Here is a 15,482-nt window from a genome sequence, read left to right as displayed (position 1 = left end):
TATTTCATGTAGTCTGTCAATATTATTAGATCAGTATCCAATTTTATTCCTTGCATGTACGAGTGTGACACGGACAACTCCCAAATTATACACTCTTTTATGCTGCCACAGTGCAGAATTAAATCTGCTCTGTATACTTACTTATATTTGTTTCAGCGTTTATCCTGGAGTAGTTGAACGGGCTCCATTCAAAGAATTTGCTGCATCCTGAACAACTGCTGACCAGGGGTGATGGTCCACCATAATAGCCAGTCAGGTTAGCCAATTATAGTTCTAGCAGAACACCCCATAGAAGCGGGGTTCCAGGATCAGCTCAGTATCATATTTTGCTATTCTGAGATAGGTGCTCGACCGAGCTTCAATCTATGGTTCCTTCATTCACAACAAAAAACTCGTCTAGCCACAACCACTGTAAATAATTCCCCTTTCTCTGTCTAAAAGTAAAGAAAACTTCTATGAGCAAATTTAAATTTTCTCTCCTAGAGCTACCCGTCTATGGAACACAATAGCGAACGACTACTTCCCAGCTTACTATAACATGGACGTTTTCAAGTTCAATGTAAACGAGTTCTTGTTGAGCCGTCCTCTTAAATAATTAAATTCTACCCAACTTCCACCACTACCGATCATTGTGCTGTTGTCTCACTGACCACCTTGCACTCATTAACCTTTATCCTCGAATGGCGTTTGAGACTTGATAAGTGGTAATCTTTTAGTAAAAAAAAAAAAATAAAGAGAAAAAGAAAAAAAAAAAAACTTACGGAGCTTGTTGAATAATCCTGGACTTTTCCAGAAGATATTCGGTAATACGAGCTGTAAAATGAAAAGCGAAATAAAATAATCATATTGCATTGCAGGTATATTCTTTATAATATATAATACTAGCTTATGTACCCGGCGTTGCCTGGAATACAGTTAAGTCTTGAATCTTTAATTGCTTGCACATTTTTAAAGCAGAAGTAAAAATAAAAGTTTATTTGTAAGAGAGACAACTTTTATTATATTCTTCAAATAAAAAAATGAGTTATTTTACAACACGCTGACTCTTTACTAACTTTTTTTTCTTCAATTTAACACCATGGCGAAGAAAAAAAAAAAAAAAAGAAAGAAAAAAATGTATAAAATTCTGAGGATGACGTTAATCGCTGAAATATTAATTTTAAACGAATAAATATTTGTTCATTTTCATAATATTGCGTTGTAATTTGGCTTATAAACGTATTTTATACATATTTTATATTAAAGAATTATACTAAATACTATGTTTTAACAAACATTTTCTTCATAAAATCATCACCAAATTCGGTTTAACGTCCATTTTACATGCTGGCATGTGTTTGATGTTTTTTTTTTAGAAATTGACTTAGAAGCTAACTTATCTCTGGCAAGATCATTATTGTTTAACCTTCTTTTAACCTCTGTCCCATCGCTGCAATGTTGTGCCCCTGTGCCTGTTTTACAAGTATCTTAATAGAATATGCTCTGATGAACTCCAAACACTTGCTCCCCCTTGAGGTACATACTTCGATCAACTAGACAAACAGCAAAGTCCAACCCCTTCACTATTGAGGTCCCTAGATGACGGAAAGCCTTCAACTCTAATTTTTTCGTCCCTCAGGCTGCTATACTTTGGAATCCCCCTCCCACTGTTTCCTGACTGTACTGATATGCAGAAATTTAAATATAATGTGGACAAATATCTCGCAACTCAACTTCCCTACAATCCCCTGTAAGGCATGATTGCAAATAATGGCCTCTTATGGCAAAATGGCAATACGCTTTGTTTGGAGCAAAAAAAAAGTATAAAAAAACAAAAACAAAAACAAAAAACAAAAACAAAAGAAAGCCCATTTTTATCACTTATTTTCATTAACCTTTTTCTGGCAACTGAACCTGCTAGTTCAACTCTTCTACATCTACTAACTCAAAAACTCTCACCCATTCATTCAATGTGACCATACCACCGAAGTCTTCTCTTCTGCAAACATCTTCGTATACTGTCCAGATTAAATCTTCCACTGAGATCATCAGATCTAAGCATGTCTTTAAAACTCACATTACATATTCATCATATGATTATCATATAATTTCTTTCCATGCAACGCATATCCTCAACCCCTCACTAATCAGCATTAAGATGAATGTATTGAAGAGTCCATACCTCCCATGACGCTTCCAATCTCGTTGAAGATCATATCAATATATTTTCCAAAACGACTGGAATTATCATTAATTACAGTCCTTGAATTTCCAAATGCCTCCATTAAAGGATTAGCTTGGAGAATTTTTTGTTCCAGGTACTTGTCGGGAGCCTGAAAAGAAGCATAAGATGAATTTTTTTAACATTCAATCACACGGTAAAAGCACAATATTAATAAATTCTCTAGCCCTCTCTTCCTGTCTGTCCGTCTCTTGCTCTTTCTTCCCCCCCTCTCTCTCTCTCTATATATATATATATATATGATTACTTAATTTAATCACATAAATTAATATACGAAAGTATAAATTTATGCGTAAACTTTAAGTATTTACTTACACAGTGCTCAATACGTAGGTAGAGCTAGGTAGTAAGTTATAAAATATATATGGCAATTAAGCTACACAGAATGTTCCAATCAGTTTTCTAGTTCTTGCCACACCCTTCCTAATCAGCCAATGAACAGGCACTTACAGGACAAAGGCCCAGTTGACATCCAGTTTCCCCGTTTCTTTGTGTGTGCTGTTTTGGCGGGTAGTGTAGGTATCTAGTGTCCTGACCTATTTTAAATCTAAGTCAAATGTGTGTGTGTGTATTTTTATGTTAGTTTTCATATATATATATATATATATATATATATATATAACATTAAAAACACACACACACACACACACACACACATGAAGACGGAAAAGAAAATGAAAGAAAATCTGAGGTCATGACGCGGGAAGTTCGGAACGTTAAAATCAGACAAAGAAACCCCTCCTGTCCAATTGAGGGTGAAGGAATTAATGTTTTTGACCAATTTTTTTATATTTGTCGTCCGAGACGTCGAGCTTCAAAATGATAGTGAGATCGTGAAAATTCGTCCTCTCAGTCGAAAGTTTTAGGCATACATACATACATACATACACACATACATACATACATACATACATACATACATACATACATACATTTAAACAGACAGGTGAGATTTATATTACAGATTATTTATTGCAACCGTACTTGTTTTGTAAACGGAAGACATAGAAGAGATAGCAAAAAAAAAAGAAAGAAAAGAAAAAGAAAATAATCCATTTTTATTTACCTGACCAAGATTGGTGAGTTGCTGCAACAAATAGTTAGCACTCTCAGTTTTTCCTGATCCAGACTCTCCACTGATGACAATGCACTGTAAATAAAAAAAAATTGATTCAGAAGTATAGTTCATCTTTTTAAAAGGGAAAGTTCAAAGACAAAGAAGTTCATCTCATAAGTTTATTTCATTTTGCTTCAATTCTGAAATTCTGAAAGATCAAGTGAGGACCCAAGTATAATTTTGTAAGATTTGTATGCGCGAACGGAAGTTGAATGATGTCTTTTACTAGGACAACAGCATATTCTTTTCATTGTTTTGACCCTCGAGTATATATCCGACACAGTTAATCAACCGAGAACCACATCACTCTATATAAAAGCATATAAGATATTAATGGATACACACTCGAGGGTCAAAACAATGAAAAGAATATGCTGTTGTCCTAGGCTTACTTATTACGTCACATTGCATTGGAAAGATCGATGGATTCTTTACTATAAGTTTGTCATGATCAAATTTATAAAAATTAAAACATCTAAAGATAACCAAAAAAACTCAATCAATACTAAAAAGGAAATCTACAAGGAATCTTCCTATCTCTATCTTTTTAAATAGTAATCCTCGGAAACCGCAGTAGACATGATTCTAATTGTGTGTATGACATGAAAAGAAACTGGAATCTTAAAAAGATCTCTATCATTCCAGTTATTACAGGAGGAACTGGACTCATGAAAAAAGAATTTCAAAAACTACCTGGCAAATATGCCTGGTGAACCAAGTGCAAGAGAGATTCAAACAATTGCACTTAAGGGGACGGTCAGAATCTTAAAGAGATCTCTCGGTTGGGATATCTAAGTTAGCGGGTGAATGTTTGGCATCCGGTAGGATGCTCCACCCCACAGCTTGACAAACTGATAAGAAAATTAAAAAAAAAAAAAGTTGTATTATTTTACTTCAGCCGAAGTTCTCAGAATTCAAACACTTGATCTCTGTATGAGAAACATAGAGGTTCAAATGTCCCATTAAAGTTCTCCTTTACTTCTCAACTAGTGCTACCAGATCAGGCTGTCTGAAGATATTGGCTTCCTGAGACGTAATGCACCTAACATTGATGCTTTTTGTTTCTCTACTTCCTTTTGCAAAACTTAATTCTGTTCATGCAAAACCAAAACCAATAACAACAACTCACCTTCTCCCCCCCTTTCCTTCTTCCCATTTCCCCTTTCCCTTTCTATCTCCCCACTTCCTGACTGGTTTCCTAACTTAAAATGTACCAAACATTAATACTGTAACTCTTTTCCCTCACCCATTGCAAAACTCATTCATGTTCTGCAAGGCAGGGAACAAAAACAATAAAATCCACTATAAAACAACCAAACCAAACCAAACACTACAAACTAGCGATTGAAGATACAAAATTATACGAATAAAAACCTACAAAATAACTGGATGTAACATGAATACTATTTCCAAAATAACTGGATTCGGCATTAAATAACCCGAAAAAGGCTGATATGCCGTAAACCAAACTTTACTTCTCAAACGTTGAGTTAGTAAAGAAGTTAGGAACATTAATTTTCCTATTACTAATTGATGAGTTAACTGTGTTATAGTATATCTTTGTTGTGTTATTACTTCCTTATGGTCTTACTGGATTTCAGGACAAGAATTCATCTGGTCCGGTGGAGTATTCAGCTTAGTGTTGTTACTTGAGGCAACATCACTTGGAGGAAGAGCACCATTCGTCGTATATCGAAATGACCTTATTTGGGCTGCAGATACAATATATATATTTAGTCAGGGGTTACTTGAAGGGCAACGTATTCTCATACCAGATTGTCCTGACAAACTCCTATACAGAGAGACCTTAGATACTTGAGAACAGTATCTAGTAGTCATTTAAGTTCTCTCTTATGATATATATATAGATTTATATATAGATTTATATGCGCAAACGGAAGTTGAATGATATCACATCACATTATCTTAGAAAAATCGGTGGATTTTTTTACTGTAAGTTTGTCGTGATTACATCTATAAAAATGTAAAATTTAAAGATAAACAAAAACCTAAATCAATACTAAAAATCAATACTAAAAATCAATACTAAAAATCAATACTAAAAATCAATACTAAAAAATCAATGCTAAAAATCAATACTAAAAAATCAATACTAAAAAATCAATATTAAAAATCAATGCTAAAAATCAATACTAAAAAGAATCAATACTAAAAAGAATGAATACTAAAATTCAATACTAAAAATAATCACTACTAAAAATCAATACTAAAAATCAATACTAAAAAATCAATACAAAAAAATCAATACTAAAAATAAATATTAAAAATCAATACTAAAAATAAATATTAAAAATCAATACTAAAAATAAATATTAAAAATCAATACTAAAAATAAATACTAAAAAGAATCAATACTAAAAAGAATCAATGCTAAAAATCAATACTAAAAATCAATACTAAAAAGAACTCTACAAGAAATTCCTCTACCGTGCTAGAAAATTACCCACACCTGAGAGTATCCTATCGATGCTTCCATTCAACCTCGAAAGATAAAAGATATCCTCTGTAGGAGGGGAGCTGCACATGTAATTGAGAGGCAAGAGTTGCGCAATCCCCAACCACACCTCTCCTGAATCGGCACTGTTTGAGTCCAATGGCAAGGAGAAGTCCAGGATGACTGGAAACAATGCCGAGATAAGCGGAGAGCACATACAGCACTTGGAAGTCCCAAATGGCCACCCATTTAGTACTGACCAGGTTCAACGTTCCTTGATTTCGGTGATCCAGCAGGAACAGGTGTATCAATGTGATTATACTGGACGTGAGAGTATTTTATGTCTCTACAAAGCCAGTATTCGGCTATGCATGGAGTATTGTTGCCACATCTGGGCTGGTGCATCTGCTACTAGTCTCTAGCTCTTTGACAGGGTTGGTTGGTTGGTTGGTTGGTTGGTTGGTTGGTTGGTTAGTTGGTTGTTTTTGTTTTACGGCATATCAACCCTTTTCAGGTTATTTAATGCCGAATCCAGTGATTTTGAAGACATTTTTTTTAATAGAATATATTTGTTATTTTCAAGCCAGTTTCTATTTAACCCCTAGTTGGGACCCTAACAAGTACTACCACTCCAGGTCAGAGTGGATCTGAGAGCAATGGCAATTAAAGGGTGGCTCCACACTCCCCAAAGCCCACAAGCTGGGGCCTCACCATCGGATATAGTTTAAGGTCATATCCAGGATCATAGACAGGGTTGAAAAATTTAAAAATATCTATACACCTCTATGTAAAAAAAAAAAAAAAAAAAAAAAAAAATGCTATGAGAGCTAAATTTATATTCCCCAAAGATTGAGAGGGTTCTAGAATATTCTAATATTGAGTGGCGCTTTCTATAAAAAGAGGCTTTCCTGCTAACTTGACAATTATTGGTTTGTTGACGTGATGAGTTCACCCTCAGCTCTGGCGTGATTCCAGGGTTATAAACGAAGCCAAAAGAATCGTCTTTAAAATCTTCTGGCAACGTCTTTAAAATCTTCTCTCACCAAAGAGATAATAAGTTTAAAATTTTGAGATTCTTTTTGTAAATAATTAAGTTCCATTTTCCTGACCTTCTTCTTCTTCCAAAAAAATCATCATTCACCTTCCTGCAACTAGGTCTTCTGACTTCATCGTCTGCTTCAGTAGAAATATTTTTTGTTCTTGTTTTTCGCTTATGTTAAATTTTTTTGTGTGTGTTAAGTAAAAATTATATTTAATTTTATCACCTTTTTGTCTTCATTTAATTTTTCGCACAATCACGTTGGCACACTGGTTCTCGCCAGATCACTAAAGTTAAGCAACGATGTACCTGGCCAGTACCAGATGGGTGACCATTTGAGAAGGCTAGGCGCTGTATGTACCATGCCAAATCGTAGAAATTTCCAGGTTGGTATTTGTGGGCGTGTTTAACTCACGGGGTCAGATACGCCCCCGAATCAAGAGGGAAAGCACTAGGAAACTACCATCTTTACTTGTCTTCCTGAGATTACCATGGCTCTACAATTTGGAGAGCCGTAGTCGCCAACGCTGTTAAAAACAACTGAGTCGCTGCGCGCATGCATGATTTTCCTTATTTTGTTACACTTTTAGCCACGTAACAAATGCCAACTCTAAAATCCTCAGGTTACATTTTGTTCGAATTACGTGTCCATTTTTCTTACGGAACGGATACTCTAGTTATTGTGAAATATTTGAAGTTTTTGAAGAATTCACTTACCTGGTTCATTTGGAGATGTAACATGGAATGGAAGGAACGATCGGCCACCCCAAAGATATGGGGTGATAGAACTCCTTTGGCAACATTGGTGTATTGCTCCTGATACTGAAAAAGGCAAGTAGTTTTTATAGAAAACGACAATCTTGAATCAATTGAGGAATAAACAAGGAAAAACAATTTTTAAAACATTTGTTTGCGTTACAGAATAGGAGTCTTATTTTGAGGGAAAAAGTGCAGAGGTCAAGGGTCAGAGAGAGACTTCAGGCAGAAGTTATGAAACTAAGATTTCCGGGCAGAGTTGTCTCCCTTCCTTAACTGGCGGTATTTCAACGAGAGAAGACGTTTTATATATTATTTTTATTTATTTTATTTTTTATTGGAATCCTTTGAGATGAATAATTTGTGTATTTACTATTTTTTTTTTATTGTTATCCTTATGAAGATGAGGATAACAGTCTGTAAAAAAAAAAAAAGAAGAAAAAAAAAGAATGAATATACAAATTACTCATATTAAAGGATTCCAATAAAAATAATATATAATACCATTCGATACGATATGGACCCAACAATGGAAAACTAGATAAGAACGAAAACTTGGATTTACAAGATCCAAAAATCCAACCTTGATCGCCCTTCGGGGGCCTGTGACGTAGTGGCCTGTGACGTAGTGGATAGAGGCATTGAGTCTCTACAGTTCCAGGTGAGCATTGTCTGAAGATAGCGGTTTAACGTTGGCTAAAACATGGTGAAACAACAACAACTATGGAAGGCAGTAATTACTGGGAATACGTTACAAGACTCAGCATTGCTATCCTGTTGTGGTTAATCACCTGAAGAAGGCCAGAGGATCAAATAGCCGAAACAAGGTGCAACAACAGCAATTATGAAGATGAGGATAATAGTCGGCAAAAAAAAAAAAAAAAAAAAAAGAATGGAAAGAGGACTTATCTGGCAACTCTCTCAAAGAAGGAAGGGAATTTTTTATTTATTTATTTTTTTACATTAACCCTAACCTAACTCTAAACTAATCTAATTTGCTAGTGCAGCAAACGTTGGTGTAGTTCGGTTCGTATTGTGTAAAAACATCGTAATGTGATTTGGCTTTCTCTGTTCATAGTTGAAACTACTTATGCCATGCACAACTGGAAATCTGTGAATTCCTATTCCTAAAAAGCACCGGAATATTCAGTGGAATTTAATGACCATTTGGTGAGTAATTAATTCAAACAAACAGTTATTTTAAATGAAACAGTTTCTTTTCGACTTTCATTTTCTGTTGATGGAGTGATTTGATTTGATTTTTAATAAAATACATTAGAATCAAACTATAGTTTTTTCATCTGCAGTTTGAAAAATTTGTTTTACAAGATGATTTTATATAATATTTCATAATAACGACTATTTTTTATGCAAACTTAAAATATTTCATAATAACGACTATTTTTTATGCAAACTTAAAAAAAAAATTGCTAGCCTAGTGGGTGAGGTGCCTGGCTTTACCAGGTCATAAAATATATTTTAATTTATGCAGATTTTATATTTATTATTACAAAGCCAATTCCTTACTGAATATTATATTGTACACAATATATAGTAATGATTTCAAACATTAAATAAAAAAAAATTAACTTGGATGCCATCAGTTAGAATTGAAACTGAACCATTTAGCACTCTAGTCGCGTTTGAGCTCCCAACAGATAGATAAGAAAGATTTTATATTAAAAAGCTTGAAGAAATGAGCTGAATTTGGGCATGCGCAGAAAGAAATTAAAATATGTCGGCAAGTTAAAATGAACATTATGCATTTTTAACTTGGCGACATATTCATCCATCCAACTAAAGATTTTACTCGTTATAAGCTACCCTTGTTGCATGATTACTATTTTCTGTTAAGTTTAGTATTATATAACTAGTAGTTTAAGTGTTTATCGGTTAAATATTTATGTACAGGCAGACACACACATACACCTACTGTTTTATTTATGCAGATTATATAAAACCATTTTGAAGATAAACATTTTTCAAAGTAATAGCTAATTATATATATTTTTTGATTATAACATGTTATTAAAAATAAAATCATTCCAAAAAATCATTTCAAAGTAAAGACTAGTATTTTTTTTTTATTTAGCCCCAGTATTGAATTATGATCGCATATCAATCAAGGGAGATAACTCAGCATAACGGTGTTATTTGAATTGTCGTCTGCCTCTCCCATTTTGTGTTTACATTTTCAGTTTTGTTTTGAGTTTCGTTCTGTACGCTCGAGCATTAAGTCTCTTCGACCCTTCAAGCGGTTTCGTGTGATATACCTTTATTTACTGGCGTACAGTTTTAAAATTAAACTGGAATTACGTAAGTATTAATCAAAAGGGACCATTCATCGTTATACACCGGCAAGACTTGGCAAAGCAGAAAGCAAAAGTTGAAAGGAAACTGTTTTATTTAAAATAACCAAACAGGATAAATATTTGAACATAAAATGACCAAATTCAGCATTAATAAAGATGAAAAAAGGGTGATATGCCATAAAACAAACATACATCAAGAATTGCAAAGGTCCAACATTAAAGAAGTTGAAATATGTTCCTTCCACTTGATATTAAAAAGTTGAGGTGTAAGCAAACTTACCTTCTCAGTATAAATTGCAAGAGGCTTGAAGGGGTTCACAGCCATCAGAATATCTCCGATGTAAGTGTAGATGACCCCATGATCATAGCGCTGCTTAAGTTGTTTCACAATAATATCCTGGAAAATTTTTTTGAAAAATATAAAAAAAAAACATTAAAAAAAATAAATGAGTGATATAGTTTGCTCGAAACATTTTTTTTTTTTTAATTGAAGAGAATACAATATATATATATATATATATATATATATATATATATATATATATATATATATATATATATATATAGGAAATTTATTACTGTGAGTCCAGAATGAGTTTACAAATTGTTTCAGCTAGAGGAAAATCCTCAAAGACGAAAAATCCAACTAGCATCGTCAGAATTCGACGATGCTAGTTGGATTTTTCGTCTTTGAGGATTTTCCTCTAGCTGAAACAATTTGTAAACTCATTCTGGACTCACAGTAATAAATTTCCTATATACTGCTCTGACTACACATTGAGCACTCTAGTCCGGTTTTTTCACCACTGGTAAATATATATATATATATATATATATATATATATATATATATATATATATATCAGTGATGGGACGATCCCAATATTTTTCCCGATTCCGGTACACTTACTGATTCCGATTTCCGTTCTTTATAAATCTCTAAATATTTTGCTATAAAATTGTTATTTTGTCCTGATTTCTGTAAGAACACATCTTAAATGTGCATATATTTTCTCAAACATAAAAACACACTTGTGAGGGGGTGATCTAGAGATTTTAGTCTTACTGGAAGTTTAAATCAATAAATATTTATTATTTCATTATTATTACAAGCAGTGGAAGATGTTTCTTAAACCAAAATCAAATGAAAATGATAATTTAAGGAATCAGTTTTGGCATCGGAAAATAGGCTAAAATTTTTCCGATACCGATCACGATACCCCCAAATGTTCCGATTTTTTTTATTCTCGATTCCGATTAATCGTCCCAACACACACATATATATATATATATATATATATATATATATATATATATATATATATATATATACATATACAACAGAACAATCTTATTGAAAATTGATTCAAATTTTCAAAAGGACATTAAAAACCTGTAAAAGAGGTATACAGAATTTTTAATTATCCGACACGGAGTACAAATAAACTTTAAAGACCTTATTTTGCAGAATTTCGAGAAATGCAATTCTTCTCATTAGAGGAAAGAGGTTTGCAAAATATCCATTAAATTTTGCAGATTAATGCATTAAAAGAAACTACAAATATGAATTGAATCACAAAAAAAAAAAAAATACTTACAGCATTCAAAGTTTGCATCGTTGCCAGATCATCTGGCACATTGACCGGCCGTTGGTTAGCCCTTTTGGACTTGAGTTGGCCATGCTTGGTGGTCACGTCAGGAGCGTGAATAACAGGGTTCATTTGATGCACCATTTTCGTGAGGTTTTCTTTGAGCTACATAAAGAAAAAAAAATCTGATTAAATAAAAGCCTAAAAAAAAAAAAAAAATCTTGTAATTAGTGATGGAGCAATTCCCATATATTTTTTTGCTTCCGATACAATTACCGATTCTGATTCTTTTTAAATTTCTAAATAGAAAGTTGTATTTTATTTCGGGTTACCATAAAAAAAATCCATGTAATATGTGCATATATTTTTGCAAACGTAAAAATACACTTGCAATGGGGGATATATGGATTTAATTTTACTGGTAGTTTAAGATACATAAATATTTATAATCTTGCCATTCGTACAAAAAAAGAATCGTCTTCGGCATTGGAAAAAGACACTAATACCAAATCCGATACCACAAAATGTTTAGAGCTTTCCGATTCCTGATTCCGATTCCCATTAATCGTTCCAACACTACTCGTAATACAATTATATTTTTTTTATATTCAACATTTTTATTTTCCTTATACAGGAAGGTAACACACATAATAGAATGTTTAAATAAATAAACGCAACTATTGCTAGAAATCTAATATAATTGGAAGGGGGGAATAACTCCTCACAGTAATAATAGTCGTTTTTAATTGCTTTTAAATATGGATAGATATATAGAGTGGTGAGACCATCTCCTTAATTGTAAGCCTCAAAGACTACATGTATAAGTCCTAGTACTGAGAAATATATTATATAAAGGGTAGTTGTCTGTGTATATGCATGTTTTCATATCTCTAAAACTTAAAAAATATCACACCAAACTCCTTTACAGTGTATTTTTTTTATTAGTGTGAACCTCGGATAAATTATTTCTAAAATGTAGAAAAAAAAAAAAAAAAGGATTTATTGTTTAAGAGTTAAATGGCCATTTATATCATTTAAGGTCATCAAAACCTACACATAACTTTTTAATGTTATCATGTAAAGAGAAGTAATTGATTTGTTCACAAAAGTTATTTCCCTTATGCTGACTCGAGTTGTGCGTGAGTCCAAAGTTGTGTGTCGGCTGGGTGAAGTAGAGTTGTGTGTGTGTCGAGTTGTGTGTAGGTTGAGTGGAGTAAAAAGAGAGCGATGGAAGTTATGTTATAGTTTTGCCCTGGGTAATGCTGGGTAGTCCTACTAGTATTATGAAAAAAAGGAGAAAGATTGAATATAATTGGATGACCCCTCCCTTAATTTGGATGCTCAGAATCTGCTCCCTCCATTCTCCCTTTGTATCCTTCAGTGTCAAAATATTATGGAGTTGCACTCTCCATAGCCTAGGCAAGTAAATACAGAGAACAAGCTGCTACCAATACAGTGGATCACATCGACTCCACCTTGTTAGCATGGTCCATTTGAAAGGTCAGTTCAGATACACATGGTTCTGTGCTGTTGAAAAAGTTTCTAAAGCGTTGCTTTGTACAGTCTCAGACTGCCTTGTCAATTCTGGTTTCAAATAAGATAAGGAATTAGAATTTAAGTAAAGAATTTTAACTGACGTGTTCAGAAAATGACGCCATGACAGGAAGTCATATGGCTGGAAAGTAAGTAGGAGAGTAGAAAGTGGACCTTGGATTTACTTTCAGCAGCCTTGTAACTCTTGCTCACTTTATTTTGCCCTTTAGTCCTCATGATCGATGTTTCTGACAAATGGAGAAAAATGCTGTTTTCTGAAGCGGAATCTATTTTTCTAACACTTATTGTTAGCTAGTTTTTGACCTTGAAGTATTATTATTATTTTTTTAGCTTCTTACATTAATTAGTTTCATACCTTGTCTGGAGCGATTTCCATTAAAAAAAAAAATGGAATTATTTTTGGTTTTAGAACTGGAATAAAGACTAAAAAACTGGAATAAAGAATAAAAAAACTAGATAAAAATTTTAGAATGACTACATAAATCGTGAGTGAGTGAAGAGAAATATAGGAAAACTAGGGATACTCACCAAACTTACGTCATCAGGTACTTGTTTGAAAAATGGGTGATTAAAAAGCTCCTCAGTGAAAGGCCGCTTTTCGTAATCTTTAATACAGCATCTGTTTAAAGAAAACAATCAATAATCAATAGCCATGAAAGATCGAACGATTTATATTCTATCAGTTTTTAACTAGCTGAAGTACTCATCTCTACTGCAGCAAAAATCGATAATAAGTAATAGAATAATTCATACACCTGAGCTCCAATCCCTGGTCCCCCCTTGCCAATCTTTCATGAAAAACACCCGTCTAGCTGAAACCACTGTCAAAAATTTTCTCCACTCTTTATCTGTGCCAAAACCAAAATGTAGATTCCATGAGCAAAGTTTCTTTCTTAGAAGTGCACGCCTGTGGAACTCTGTTCCGTTTGCCTGTTTCCCATCCGACTACAACCTGGATGTCTTCAAGTCCAACATTAACAAATTCTTGATGAACCGCCCTCTTAAGTAAGACACTTTATCAAATCTCAACACTAAAGTACTGTACATACAATAACCCTTATCCCCGAGTGGCTTCTGGGCCTTGATAAATGGTGACCACCTTATAAAAAACCCCAACAAAAACAAAAAAAAACCTCTACTATATACACCTGCATCACATTAAACTTAACTTTGAGGACGTTAAGTTTATTATTATTTCTACTCACTTGGAGTTCTCACACAGGTCATTATCAGAGATTACTCACTGACATCAACTGGTGGTGTTCCCTGGAGTCTGACAACAAGTATCCCCAGATTTCCAGTACTCTCCACCTCTTTCAATAATCTTTGCAAATGAATTTACGTTATTGTAACAGCCGCTTGCCATTGACATTTTGCTGGCAATGACCATTGGTCTTTACTATAATTTGAGTGGCAATAAGCCTCCCCAAGCTCCTAGTCCTTTTCGCGCTCATCAAGTGGAGTGTTTTTTCTCCTCGGTCTTTCCATCCTCCTTGCCCTTTCTTTCGACTATTTGATATGATGTCAGTCAATGAGAATTATTATTATTATTATTATTATTATTATTATTATTATTATTATTATTATTATTATTATTATTAGTAGTAGTAGTAGTAGTATAAATTCCATCTCTTTCTAACATATTTTGCTCGCCAAAGGTGCTTCATCCCAAATTTATTAAGATTCTATTTTGGAGACTATAAGTATAATTTGCTTTTTGTATTATTATTATTATTATTATTATTATTATTATTATTATTATTATTATTATTAGTAGTAGTAGTAGTTAAAATGTTATTCCTCCGCTCCTTGACAAATGCAGCATCACAAGGATGCTTTATGCAAAATCTGGTAAAATTTTGTTTTGGAGCTTATAAGTGTTGATTGTTTTTAGTGTTAGCAGTTGTATTAAAATGTTAACCTCCTGAGATACGAGTGATTCATGCCAAATCTGACACAATTCTACTGAGTAGTTTTGGAGCATATAAGAGAGACAAACAAGAATCAAATATCGTCATCATGTGCTGTCATTGAAAAAAAAAAAGTTGGCCCGCATATTTCTCCGACTTGTTTTGTTATTTGAATCATGATGTACACAAACATGGAAAAAGTAAATAGATTTATTATCCTTAGTAATAAAGATTGTCGTCAGAGGGTCTTGATTGACTTGGGAAAGATTATATTGATTATTTTCCCCAATGGTGAATTGGACAATCACTCAGTTAACAGTGAAGAATGGAATTCCGAGGTGTGCTGAGTTCTGCTGGTTGATAATAGTGTTTTGCCTTGAATAGAAATTATGTAAATTATGCTTTCCTGTTGGCAAAATTGTTTTAAATTAATTTGGCAAATTTTGTTGAATTCTTATAATTGTGACACAATGATGAAGAGCTCCCCACATAAAAAAAAAACTTCTATCCATATTTCTTTATCCTCGGG

The 15,482-nt window shown here is 33.3% G+C and overlaps 1 protein-coding gene across 1 annotated transcript in view; it reads right to left on the bottom strand.

Moving 5' to 3' along the window:
• The window catches only part of LOC145241445 (uncharacterized), a 571,697-nt gene that overhangs the window by 142,427 nt on the left and 413,788 nt on the right, over positions 1-15,482 (bottom strand). The window contains exons 9-15 of the mRNA XM_080104406.1: positions 13,572-13,662; positions 11,499-11,654; positions 10,181-10,297; positions 7,550-7,654; positions 3,288-3,371; positions 2,162-2,312; positions 762-813 (exon numbers count right to left, since the gene is read on the bottom strand). Of these exons, the coding sequence (XP_079960532.1) occupies positions 762-813; positions 2,162-2,312; positions 3,288-3,371; positions 7,550-7,654; positions 10,181-10,297; positions 11,499-11,654; positions 13,572-13,662 (756 nt within the window). The remainder of the gene's footprint in view (positions 1-761; positions 814-2,161; positions 2,313-3,287; positions 3,372-7,549; positions 7,655-10,180; positions 10,298-11,498; positions 11,655-13,571; positions 13,663-15,482) is intronic.

The sequence above is a fragment of the Euprymna scolopes genome, chromosome 20 (genome assembly GCF_053919585.1).
Source record: "Euprymna scolopes isolate OS-2025 chromosome 20, ASM5391958v1, whole genome shotgun sequence".
NCBI classification, from domain to species: Eukaryota; Metazoa; Mollusca; class Cephalopoda; order Sepiida; family Sepiolidae; genus Euprymna; species Euprymna scolopes.
This window is presented reverse-complemented; position numbering and strand designations above follow the sequence as displayed.